The 13,768-nt window shown below is 44.2% G+C and overlaps 1 protein-coding gene across 1 annotated transcript; it reads right to left on the bottom strand.

The window, feature by feature from the left end:
• Positions 1-5,250: 5,250 nt before the first annotated feature.
• LOC129686864 (acylcarnitine hydrolase-like) lies at positions 5,251-12,010 on the bottom strand. Its single transcript, XM_055620985.1, is given in 14 exon segments — positions 5,251-5,412; positions 5,415-5,433; positions 5,864-5,936; positions 6,277-6,414; positions 6,773-6,917; positions 7,152-7,177; positions 7,180-7,225; positions 7,347-7,487; positions 7,759-7,857; positions 8,597-8,849; positions 8,931-9,064; positions 9,706-9,844; positions 10,929-11,139; positions 11,935-12,010. Coding segments are annotated over 14 exon segments (1,662 nt in total).
• Between the last annotated feature and the right edge of the window lie 1,758 nt (positions 12,011-13,768).

The following is a 13,768-nucleotide window of genomic DNA, read 5'->3' as shown; positions in this document are numbered from 1 at the left end:
TTAGGTTGAAGTCTGTCATCTCAGGATAGCCATTTGTTTGCCCTTGATTCATGATGATGGATTCCCTTTTCTCAGAGAGGTTCTAAAAGCTTCCCTCTCCCAATCCAGATATCCCAGGTCTTGTAAGGAATGCTACCTCGCTCTCTGGGAAGACCATTTCCTGATTAGAAAACTGGTCCAGCAAGCATGCAGGAGGTCCTAGAAATGGCCCATCCTTTTAAGGATCTTAGTTTTCAGCAGCAACCTTCGGTTGTACTTGGAGATTCCTCCTTCTTTAGAATAATCAAGTTCTGTGTTCTCCAATAATCATGGTTCTTGTGATAGGACCATGATACTGCGTAGAAAAAGAGGCGCTACACCATTACATCCAAATCAAGTATTCCTGACCCCCTAACCCAGCAAATCAAGCACATTCACCCCTCAAAATCTCTCCCTGTGCCCAGGGTTTATATTGCCCTTGATTTCACACAAATAAAGGTAAACACTCTCTTGCGCTCTCTTACTTCAAGACTGCCTGAAACTCATTTATTCAGGGGAAGGATTGCTGCTGGACACCTGAACTTGGCCACCAAGCAGGTAGCTGCCCAACTGCCTGCCTGGGTGGATGCTAGCTTCTAGGACCATCCAGGGCTTGGCTGGTCAGTCAGCCACATGCTGTTCTGCTGTGCATGGGGAATGTCAGCATCGGGCAACCACTAAAGCCTGCCCCACGTCCCTAGATTGGTGTTGACCTGGCAGAGTGCCCACCAGTGCCTAGTCTTCTTCTCGCCAGACCCGTCCTCCAGCCCACTGAGCTTAGGCCTCACCAGGCCTGTGTCTCAGCTGCAATCTGACCAGGCACGGATGGGCTTTTGCCGAACCTCTGCCAGGCTTAGTATAGCAGCTTAACCAAGAGCTGTAACACTTTGCCATTACCATAGGCTTTGGAATGCTCAAGTTTCCACTGCCACCAGCAATCGCATTCTGAAAAGCTAAGTTGTAACACTTCATGGAAAACTTTTCCACATCCCAGCATAGAGTGAGGATTAGCCCTAAAGCACTGTGGCCCCTCCTGAGAAAAATGGAACCCCTGTTCTCCATCTGGAAACCAAGTTCCAGGCCCCCCTCCAAAACCCAGGACGTACCAAATGAAGAATGATACACTCTGACTATTAAAGTTGATGATACACTGCTTGAGACATGACACTCTGCCCAGACCAGCTCGGAGATTTTCTTTCTGTCTAGTGTCCTTGAAACTGCAAGAGTTACCAGCCTGAGAACAAACTGTCATGCTTTGGCAAAATATGCCCTTGAAACTATAAGATTTAAAAGTTTGGTTGTAGGGTTGATGAGGAAAAATGATTGTAAAACATAACGTTGTTCTGTTGTGTTTTTTTAATTATTTTTATTAATTACAGTTTATTCACTTTGTATCCCCCCTGTACCTCCCTCCATCCTCCCCTCCCAGTCCACCCTCCCTCTTCCCCACCCGTGTCCCTCTCCCAGTGCACTGAAAAGGGAGGTCCTCCTCCCCTTCCCTCTGATCCTAGTGGCTGCATTGTCTTCTTCTGTGGCCTGGGTGGCGCACACAGGTAGGATTTGCTGTCGTGCTTTATTCATGATGACTAAACTTATGACCAAGAGGAAGTTAAAGCCCAAGTCTGGGGACAGAAATGATATGCTCTATGTTTTGGAACAACACACATCTATCCCTACTTACTACATTCTGTATAAATAAAGAAGCACTTTGACTGCCAGTCAGTCAGTTTGCAAAACTCCCCTGATCCCCATGCACAACCCATTCATCCATCACAGCTCTTGCATGCACCCTGCTTCAGGCCTTGTCCTCCCCCCAGGGCTGGACTGCCACAATGTCATAGACTAGGTAGCTTATAAAGAAATGAAATGTGTTCAGTTTTGGAAGCAAAGAAGTTCAGGGTGAAGATGCTAGTAGATTTGTTGTGTACAAGGCTAGCTTTCTGGAGTAAAGCTTTTACCTTGAATTCTCAAGACATAAAAGGGATAAACAATGGTGTTCATGATATGATAATCTCCTAACAGCCCAACTCTTACTTTCACTACATTATAGACTGGGTTTCAACATATGATGCAACTTACACAATACGAATGATTTGCGTTCGAAACAATCAACTCATTCATCTATGTCTTTTCCAAGTAGTGAGTGGCACATTTTTTTTTTTTTAAATGAGAAGTGGGTCTGGACATATTCATTAGTCCCTCAAAAATGAAAGAGTGTATAAAGTGTGTGTATATGTGTGTGTGTTGTTGAATATTTTTTTTTACTGTAAATGTTTTTATTTCCTCAAACGAGGGTTTGAAATGAGATCCGTACCCAAACTTTGTGACAACATGGCTTAGGATGAGGCCAGAGCATTTCTCTTTTTTAAAATTAATTTTTTATTATTTTTATATTAATTACAGTTTATTTACTTTGTATCCCAGCTGTAGCCCCCTCTCTCTTTCCCTCCCAAGCCCACCCTCTCTCATCTCCTTCCTGCCGCTCTCTAAGTCCACTGATGGGGAGGTCCTCTCCCCTTCCATCTGATCCTAGTGTATAGGGACTCTTCAAGGCTGGCTACAATGTCCTTTTCTGTGGCCTAGCAAGGCTGCTCCTCCCTTGGGGGGGTGTCAAAGAGCCAGCCTTTGAGTTCATGTCTGAGAAAGTCCCTGTTCCCCTAACTAGGGAACCCACTTGGATACTGAGCTACAATGGGCTATATCTGGGCAGGGGTTCTAGGTTATACCCATTCATGGTCCTTGGTTGGAGAAACAGTCTCAGAAGAGACCCCTGGGCCCAGATATATTTGTGTTGTTGAATATTAATATTTGTTATTGATTTATCTTTTAGCTAAACAGTGATTATTCCTAAACCAGTTGTATACCCAAATCACTACACAGAGACTAGGATGTATTTAGTTTACCTAGAGCACAATGCTGGGCAATAATTACTCCATCCTAAACCTCCAAGTCCTCATAGTTTTCTCTCATTCAGATTTCCCACATTATACTTGCTTTTAGTCATATCTTAGGTCCAGTTCATCTCTTCTCGTGTTCCAAGTCCTCTCTTCCTAATCTCTCTTCTCCAACTCTCCCATTGCTTCTTTCTCCTCCCCTCCAGACCAGAATGTCTCATCCTATTCTCTCAATTGCTCAGCTAAATGTTTAATTGACAACATAAAGAACAAATGGTGGTATGTTTACACAAACTTGAGACAGGTGATGCTTAGAATAAGCATCACAATGCAATGTCCACATTGAAACCAGATAGTGGGGTAGAGAAATCGGCATTTGAATGAACAAGGGTAAATTGTATACATTCCACAAGAACATTATACCAATGTGTGTGTGTGTGTCTGTATTTGTTCTTCCTGTCTGTTAAAGTTTGTGCTTATTACCAGAGATAGAAAATGTTATGGAATTCATATTTGCATGCTTAGAAAATCTGTGAATATGTGTCTGTTGGGTGTGTCCTGGGAGTGGGGCGTGGTATCAGAAGGCCCAGAAATGTCCAGCAGAGAGATGCCTGTCCCCTGAAACAGAGCCTGTCCACATATGGAGGGGCACATCTGCCCCTGAGACCTCCTTGGCACTACAACTAGTTCATCTCCTGTGGTTTCATTTTCATTCTTACCTTATTATTGTCCCCAAACCCTCACTTATACTTTATGCCATTTTACAGAGATTGCTAATTGTATTCATTTTGCCCCTGGGTTCTCCCAAAGCATTTTTCTTTTGTCATAAAAATGTTTCCTTCATTCTCTAGACCTTGATATTCCCTCAGATCCCTACCTGGTACCAACTTGCCTCCCCTGGATTACAGTTTTCCTAGGTTGTCAAAATCTCCTTTCATCTACTTTGTTGAAGACCAAGCACAGACCATTATCATCACAGCGATGATTCTTGCATTCTACTCTCTGAACACCAGAGGACAGAAGAGAATTGTAAACACCCTTTAGCCTTGGCTCAATAGCTGGGCAAAGAAGAGCCCTTCCCTTGAGGTAAGAATGAAAGGCATGTCTATAGACATTCAAGGCAAAGAGGGTTATCATAGGGGCCAGGAGGTTGCATCAGAACTGTGGAAGGACAGTCATATACATGAACAAGTGCTGCTGCACACAGGGGCAACAACTTCTATTGTACATGTATGGACCTTTGACTCCCCACCTTGCTACTAGGACTCACCCCTAGTAACATCTTCACAGATGTGTTGTGATCATGCAAATATGGGCCTTATCATGTACACAGAACCCTTGGAAGTAGGGAAAAACCTTAGTAGATATAAAGTTCCAACCTAGTTCATCTGGATGGACACACACACACACACACACACACACACACACACACACACACTGTCCTACACTTAAGGAGATAATAGATACTTAAAACTACTTCTCATAAAATTATGGCACTAACTACTTTAGGACAGATATAGATGAATGAGGTTGGATTATGGGAAGGGGAAAAAAAGAATTCATCATTGAAGGGGAAAAAAGAAATTGCTATTGAAGAATGGACAGTTAATCTTAAAATAAATTGTCGGTGAAATTTAATTTACAAACACAGTAGACAGAGACACTTTCAGATGTTTTCAAATCCAGTGACTAACTTGGAAACCTCCATGTGCTGTGTTAATGCCTATGAATCATATTTCTGTATTGAACATTAAGCTCCAATGAGGCTCATTGGAAGCCTGGGTCATGGGAACTATTAATTATCCCATATAATCAATGAAAATACAATGTAACATCTTTGGGTCAAAGAGCACATCCAGTAAACCAACTGGTATCTAAATCTTGGAATTCACGGTCTTCAAAAGTATAAAGTTGATGAGAGAGGGCATGTGATTTTGACATGGCCCAACCATGTGATATGCATTCTTTGGAAAAACCATATCAAAGTTCTCCAAAGCTTCTGCTTTATTTAAAGAGGGTTTTGGTCATAGAAAAGAGGATGGTGAAGATGAGAGATGAGGTGAGGAAAGAAGGAAGAAATAGTCCTAGTTCCAGTGGAGTGTGAAGGACACGGGGCATTTTAAGGCTCACAAATTCACACTATTATAGGAGTGGGTCTAAAAAAATGATCCAGCAGGATAAAGAGTCACATGCAGAGGATTTGTGATAAATGTAGAAGAACAGACAAGGGCAGAGGCTATGTGAATGTTGGAATCAACCCAGGCTCCTCAGTATGTTTTGGAAATCTAAAGCAGACTCCATCAGCAGCAATCCCACACAACATTCTTCACACAGGGCACTAAAGTTCTTTTTGCATGTTCTGAGACCCCTTCTTGGGCAGAATCTTCATCCAGAACTTCAGCCTTCCAGTCTTCAGGGCTCGGCCCACAGCGGGATGGATGTCAAGCTGTAGGTACTGTTCCTCATGGTCCAACATGCGCCAATAGGGTATGCGCCAATAGGTTCCTCACTATTGGGGTTCCTGTGGATATGACACCCAGAAAAGGAGGTTGAACTCATTCTGGTATAAAACCTGATCCCATGGTTTGGGTCAAGGCAGTGGAACAATTAGGCCAGTGCTTAAGGGGGCTGATGGAACAGGTGTCCTGATAATATAGATACAAGTATATTCACTAGTTTCTCCTTCTTTTGGGAAAGACTACCTGACCTATTTTATGTCTCCCTCTAAGAGCAAGATCTAAAGAAGAGTACCATAGCACTGTATCCCACCAGCTAAATCACTGTGAAATGACCAGTATCTGATGCTTACAAAGTATCTGTATAAATGTGCTATCGGGTAGAGAAGACTCTATCATGCAATGGAAGATCCACGCATGCTAGAAGGTGGCCATCCAAAAGGGAGTCCTAGATAGGGCCTCACATGTATAAGGTTGAGAGAGGTGTGTTCTTACCCTTGTCTTGCAAAGTTGGCCCAGTACTTCATCATCCTTTTGTTCAGCAGCATCTCTTCCTTAGTGAAGTCAGCTGGAGTCATAAGGAAGACAAAGATCCAAGGATGTGCCACCTTATATAACTGCTAACTCATTCTTCACACTCACCACCCCAGCTGTTGTCTGACTCCAACTATTGGCTTTGCTATCTCTCGTCTTCACTATATAGAGTATCCAAGATCCATGCAAGCCTCTAATTGAATTTCTGCCACTATGTGGTATCATTTCTTCCATTACCAGCCATACTGGGAAGGGTCCAGCTTCTAAACTGGATACATGTATTTTTTGAGCTATAGGATTTCTCAAATGAACTCACTGCTAAGGAGTCATCTGTGACCTCATTTATTTCAAGGAAAAAAAAAAAGAAGACTCACCTTTCATGCCCCAGTAGAAGGATCCAAAGACAAAAGGAACCTCCTCTCCATGGTCAGCCTTCACATAGTGTGGCCTGATAAACTTCAGGAAGCTGGATGGATGTTGGAACTCATAGAAATAGACAGGGGCACGGGAACCTGCAGGTGGAGACAAATAATGACTAGGTTCCCCTCACCTGAAGGTTTTCTGATACATATTTGGTGACAGATACCTTGATATAATAACCTGGAATTACAAAAGTTAAATGGGAGAAGGAGCTATAGGTTGGAGTGCTAGCTATGGAAAAGCCCTTGGCTAAACAGTGCCAAAGGCCTTCCCAGCTGAGTGGTTTTGTTCAGTCAACAGAGTATCAGCAACCCACTTTCTCCACTGTATTTACATATCACAATTTTAAACTAGATATAAAGAGCCCTGGACACCACACTGCTCCACAGCGCCCACCTGTGACCCACATCTCCGAGATGCTTTTGTAAGACCTGTCACACATGTACTCACACTGAATATGTGCTACTTGGAGCGCAGGGATCACAAACAGAAAATCTCCCATCATCTCTCTGAACTGCATTTGGAGGGTCTGGGGGTCCTCAGTGTCCCCCATGTACTCTTCCACCAGCAGGTCACTGCACTCAGGAGGCAGCATCTACAATAGGGAGATCAGGAAGGATGAGGTGAGGCATATTCTAGGTTAGGTAGGTGACAGCCTTGATATTTGGGGAATGGCCCCGGGGATAACAATGGGTAAAGGCAAAACTGGTCAAGTTTTGAGGGGATCCATACAGAATCACGCATATATACTGACCTTTCTTAATACAGATGCTATCTAAAAAGAAGTGTGTGGGACCCCTCTATTTAGATATGACTGGAGGTGTCTCACTATTTGTGCTGCTGTATTCTTTAGCACAGGTTCTCTCCGGTTATTTTCTTTATTGTCTGAGCAGCACCTGTGATCTGGGAGGCAGAAGACACTCTTAAGCATGGGATCTGGTAGACTTGACTTAAAACTGTATTGAGTTCCTACTGCTCAGCATATACGTCTCCAGGCTCCTAAATGATTGTAAGTAAAACTCACCATGGGGAGAACCCAACCAAACTCATCATTGTTGACACCGATGATGCTGGGGACAGGGTGAAAATCCACAGAGGACAACAACTCTTTGGGATCCTTAGGTAGGAACACTCCATCCACCACAGCAGTGACATTTTTGAAATCCTGAGGGGCATTAAACATCAGTGCTGAAGGTTAATAAAATAAATATCCCGAGGTCCACTGAGTTATTCCACCACTTTCTCATTTTCTCTTTAGTTTCGGGGTGATCTGCTCACTCTGGAGGAGAGTCTACACTTTGATTAAGCTATCTTGGTGTTCATTTTATACACAGAACTGAAAGAAGGCAGCATCGTAAAGATGAGGTATTTGTTCAGAATCCCACATCGTGTAGACCAGGATCTCCCAGAAACTCCAAGACACAAAATTCTCCCACCTTGTTAATGTCCAGAATCTCTGCTTCACTCTTGCCTCTCAGACAGCGCACCAGGCCCTCTGAGTTCATGGCGTCACATCCAGATAAGTTGGCCACTGTCTGTAAAGGGAATGAGCAGGGGCAAGAGTTTTCAATTCCAGTCTGATTGTATTGCATCTAATTCTCACACTATACTGTGTGCTGTGTGGATTGGAATAAGTTGTATAAATTGTTCCCATTACCCTATTGCTGAAAGAAGACAGCCAGCAGGAAGTACCCTTTGTACCTGCATACTTGTTCTGTCTGTTCAGGCTAGTTTTGCTTTCTCCACCATCTTTCTCTGTTTCATGTATGAGGGAAGGAGTAAGTGTGCCAAGGTTTGTACACGAAGGTTAGAGGACAAAGTCTTGGTCTTTACTGCCCCCTTTGTTTTTTTTTTTTTTTTTCTGTCTACACTAATTGAGCCAGTCTGTCAGCATCCTGGGATTCTCTTGTCTTTGTCGCCACCTGACCACAGGAACATTGGGATTATAGGTAAATTATGCCATCTCAAGTGTCTTATCGGATCTGGGGATTTGAACACAGGTCCTCAGGCTTATATTAGAAGCATTTTAAAAAACCAGTGAACCAGCTCCAAACCCATGTATGAGTATTTTTGTCAGAGATAGAAGTTTCTAATGGCAACTTTGCTGTCCTCATAACATACTCATCCTGAATAAGGAGAGGTATTGATTCTAACCCTTGAGCCCTTACAAATAAATGAAAAGATGTCATTTCTCTATATCTTTGTTTTCTGGACTGAGCAGGAGGATAGTGCTGTGGCAATAGATACAGGATTGAAATGCTTGGGGACACTCACTTGGTAAGTCTCCTCAGAGGAGTTGGCTACTATACCAGGCATCAGAACTACTCCACTCTCCATGATGACACCATGGAAGAGTCCTTGGGACATGGGGGATACAACATGGAAAGACACACTTGCACCACCTGCAGCCAGGCAGGTGACCATGTAGAGGTTGCCTCCAAAGTAGACAATATTCTGCTGGACCCAGCGTAGGGCGGCCACTTGGTCTAAAAACCCCCAGTTGCCTCTGGCGTGCTGGTCTTCAGTGCTGAGAAATGGAAGGGACAGGGATCACAGGGATGTCTAGGGTCTGCTCAGCTGTCGTTGCCCAGCCCAGACCTAGCTTCACCTGAAAAAGCCCAGGACACCCAGGCGATACTGGATAATGACCACCACCACATTCTCAGTAGCTGCCAGTGTGGATCCATCAAACATGGAAGCTGATCCTGTAATCAGTGCGCCACCATGGATCCATACTATCACCTGGAGAAGTCAAGAGAGAGGCCAGGAAGCTCCTAGTTAGTCCAAGCTCTATTTGTCTGCTTACTACAATATCAATTGCTGTGCCTCTGTGAAGCTCCAGAAACCCATAAAAACCCTCAGGACTTTGGGGCCTTGGCCACAGCAGGCACTTCTAGATGCCACATTGGTATATTTCTACTCCCCATCCCCACCATGTGTCTCCGTTTGAATTAATGACACTCTGTATCGAGTAATGTCATTAATACCCAGACCCTTCAAAGTGGAACAAAGAGGGGTGTCTCCATGGATATCTCTCTGGATTAAAAATGAAAAGGATCATTAACATAGTCACAAGAGATAATCCAAAAATAGATATTTGGGTGACTTCAGTTTTAAGGTCTTGCGCACCTAAGTGGCTCTGCAAGGCTGAGGTTGTAGCATGAGTCTTGGTTTCGTCAAAGAGCTGGAGATTTAGATAGTTCAATGCTCCAGTGCTCTGTATACCATGCCCAGGTTTCAGTGCCATAGTGTGGCTTATAATGCCTTCTTTGTCCCAAATAAGGCAAAAGCCCACTCTGCAGTGGAGCTCAGGTTGCCTTTGTCCCTTCTAATCATCTTGAAATTTTTTTTTCTCCCCAAGTTGACTATGACCTGACACTCACAGGCAGGTTAGTGCCCTCATGGGCATGAGATGGTGCATAGATGTTGAGATACAGGCAGTCCTCAGACATAAAGATGGGAAGCATGGTCAGATTCATTTTCTTCAGGCTCTCCAAAGTCAATAAAAAATTTTGCGGACACCTGATGGAAATAGCAGACAGTTATTCCAAGAGATGTATGGTGATCAAAACCAATTGTGAGTCTGGACTGTTTTTCTCTCAGCCACCTAAGTCCATTCCAACCATTGTAAAGGCCACAGGCTCCATTAAAGCTGGGGTAGAGGAGCCAGATTTCTAGGGAAGACTCCATTTGGGTGGGGCCTGGATGTTATTCTTTCTGAGTCTTGGAGAGAGAGACCTCGAGGTGTCTCTATGGAAATGATTGGCAGTCTGTAGTAACATTCACTGAACTGTATAAAAATAGAATAAGCTAAGCATTAGCAGGCACGTAAGCATTTTCTAGTCTCTGTTTCTGGTTATGGATCTGATGTGACCAGCTTCGTTAACTTTGTTTCACCCAAATGATGGATTGTTATCTGGAGCCTGTAATAGTAGCTTTGTCTTCTAAGTTGTTTCTGTCGGTACTTTATTATCACAGCAACAGAAAACAAACCAAGTTTGCCATATTGGAGTGTTGTACTCACACAGGTACTAGAGGAATCAATGGACAATTCTACCCCAAAGGGTAGGGAGTAGTTCTTCATCCCATGTACAAACTTTTCAGGGAATTTCTTCTGCCTACACTGTCTCCAGAAAGAACTGATTACATATACTTGTTCTTTGATCAATGGCACTTGGCCCTGTTGGTTGTACTAGTGATTGCTAGGGTGGGGTTAGCATGTATCCATCAGTACTGAACTCCTCTGGCACCTGACACTTATTCTCTTGGATTCAGGGGCCCTTGCTGCCTAATAGGCAATATTACCTCATGCCCAGAGATGCCTCCTGCTGTGGTAGAGAACACTGGGCTTAATTTGGATCTGTGAACAATTTGATCTTTTTTCTTCTCAATAGCATCTGCATCTAACTTTCTATGAGTTCTGACCTAGGAGCCTGGCACAGTTGCTCTACTCAACCTCAGCACATCATTAGAAAAACGCATGGGGTACTCCCCCACAAGGAGAGAAAATTGCATGTAGCCGAGATGGAGAAACACTTCAGCATGAACCAGGGCCTGGAGCACATTCTCACCCCAGTGCCTAAAACTCTCTGGGCCCAGAACGTACATGGCTGGTTGTGATGTAGCATCTCTCACACCACTCCATGGCTCAGGGTTCTCAGGAGGTGCAAAGCGCAGTGGTCCTACAGGTGGCTTGGCAAAGGGAATTCCCAGAAAGGTGTCAACATCAGTGTTGGTGTTCTTCACGTGAACAACACTGCCTTGGACCTGGCCTGTGTGTGTGTTTCTGATGGGGCTGGCCTTTGATGAGTCCTTACCTGTGGGTGAAGAGAGGCCATCAGGGGGAGTTTTCTGTAATCAGCTGCCAGCCGATTGTGAAGATTCCCATCTCATTGTTATCAGGACACAGAGAAGGGAACCCAGGGCCTCCCATCCCCAGTTCACCTGTGGGTGTGAGTTGGGAGCTTCCCTATGCCCTAGGGCCAGGAAAGGGCATCAGAGCATTTCTCTGGCCAAAGAAGTCAGACAGCCATTTGGACACATGAATTCATGATTATTGTCATTCTTATCCAAATGTCAGTAGTAGATACAGTTATAGCCATATACCAAGAAGAGAAAAATACCTTCTCACTTTTTCTTGAATCATTTACTGCTCTCTCCAGAGCTCTTTACACTGAACTGTCTCCTCAGTATAGAGTGATTTTAGATGTCTCTGACCCTCTAGGACTAGTGAGCCCACAAAATCTGTGGGGTTTTTTTGGGGGGGGGGAATTGGTAGGCACACACTTCCTATACCTTTATCTACTGCACCAGTCCTCAAACTGTAATGACCATTGCAAAATGCATATTTCTGATAGTCTCAACAACTGAGAACCACAGAAGAGAAAAATAACAGTTAGAAAGTAGTAATACAAATAGACCGGTGGTTAGCAGCTTCTAAAACCATTGATTATACGGGTTTTTCTATGATCAGAACCTACAGGTTGAGAACCCCTGATCTATTATTTCCATTAACCCCCATGCCCTTCCTCCCACAAGCTCAGCCTCTGATATTCAGGATTTCAGCAGCTCTGGCTCCAGTCAGTGCCCATTGCCTGTTTAGGGAGCCTCACCCTGCACATGGAGGAGGAGAAGCAGGAGCCCAAGGAGCACAGCATTCAGCCAGCTGTGCAGTTGGTTCAGGGGCATGATCAGCTCCCAGGCCTGAGTCTGTGCTGGTAGGGTGACCACCGTTGACAAACAAGAAGAAGAAGAACTTGTGAGCCTTGCCCAGGCAGGAATTTAAACCAAAAGGATGTAGGTGGAGCAAGTTCTCATTGTAGGAAACTGATAAGTGAGAAGCGATTGGAGCCAAGGGCCTGGAGGGAGGGCAGAGCCACTGTATTAATCAGGGTTCTCGAGAGTAGCAGGACCCACAGAGTGTATTTCTCTACATAAATACATGGATATGGGATTTATTAGAATAATTTGTATGCTATGGGGTTAGTAATTGAGCAATGGCTCAATGAACTTTCACAAATGGAAAGTTCAATAATCTAGATGTTGCTCAGTCTTCAAGGCTGGGTGTCTCATCTGGTGTTCAGTAGACTCTGAAATCCTGGAGAAATAGTTTCTAATGCCAGTGAAGGAAAGAACTTCCTAGCAAGGTAGGAGGAAGTAGATAAAGAGCCAAATCTTTTTTTCATGTCTATTATAGGCTTCCAGCAAGAGTGGGCCAGATTAAAGATATCTTCCTTTATCGTCAGGGAAATGCAAATCAAAAGGATTCTGAGATTCTATCTTACAACAGTCAGAATGGCCAAGGTAAAAAACTCCAGTAAAGACACATAGTGGCAAGGATGTGGAGCAAGGTAGGGGGACACTCCTCCATTGCTGGTGGAAATGCAGACCCTTGTACAACCACTGTGGAAACCAATCTGGAGATCTCTAAGAAAATTGGGAATAGTTCTACCTCAAGACCCAGCTATCCCACTCCTGGGTATATACCCAAAATATGCTCCACCATACTACAAGGACACTTGATCAACTATCCTCATAGCAGCTTTATTTTTAATAGCCAGCAACTGGAAATAACCCAGATGTCCCTCAACCGAAGAATGAATAAAGAAAATGTGTTACATTTACACAATGGAATACTCCGCAGCTTATTAAAAACAAAGACACCATGCAATTTGTAGGCAAACATACAGAACTAGAAAAGATCATCCTGAGTGAGGTAACCCAGACCAAGAAAGAGGCACATGGTGTGTACTCAGTTATAAGTGGATATTAGCCATAAGTACAGGGTAACCATACTACAATCCACAGACAGAGGAAGCTGAGGAGGGCCCCTGGGATGATGCTTAAATCTCACTCAGAAGAGGAAATAAAATAGACATCTGAAGTAAATGGAGGAAGGGAAGGAGGTGGGAGAGGGGGTGAGGAGGGTATTGGGGGTGGCGATCAGGTGTGGGAGAGTGGAGGGTTGCATGGTGTAAGGGGGAGGATGGGAGAAAGAAATCGGTAGGGGCTTATCTCCGGGACAGGGGAGGCTCCTAGGAGTCTGTGGGGATGACCCTAACTGGGGGGGGGGGTTGGGGATGTAAAGGAGCCTGAAGTCTCCACCTCCAGTAGCCAGGTGGGACTTCCAGTGGAGGGAGAAGGACACCAACCCACTCATAAAACCTTCAACCCCAAATTTGTCCTGCTTACAAGAAGTCTAGGGATAAAGACGGAGTAGAGATTGAGGGAATGGCAAACCAGTGAGTAGTCCACCTTGAGAACCACAGGAAAGAGCCAACCCTGTCACTATTAATGACACTCTGCTCTGCTTGTAGACAGGAGCCTAGTATAACTAACTGTCTTCTGAGAGGCTTCATCCAGGAGCTGATGGACACAGATACAGAAACCCACAGCCAAACAATAGGATAAACTTGGGGAGTTTTATGAAAGAGTGGGAGGAAAGAC

The sequence above is a fragment of the Psammomys obesus genome, unplaced genomic scaffold (assembly GCF_907164565.1).
Source record: "Psammomys obesus unplaced genomic scaffold, mPsaObe1.curated_primary_1811, whole genome shotgun sequence".
Taxonomy (NCBI): Eukaryota; Metazoa; Chordata; class Mammalia; order Rodentia; family Muridae; genus Psammomys; species Psammomys obesus.
This window is presented reverse-complemented; position numbering and strand designations above follow the sequence as displayed.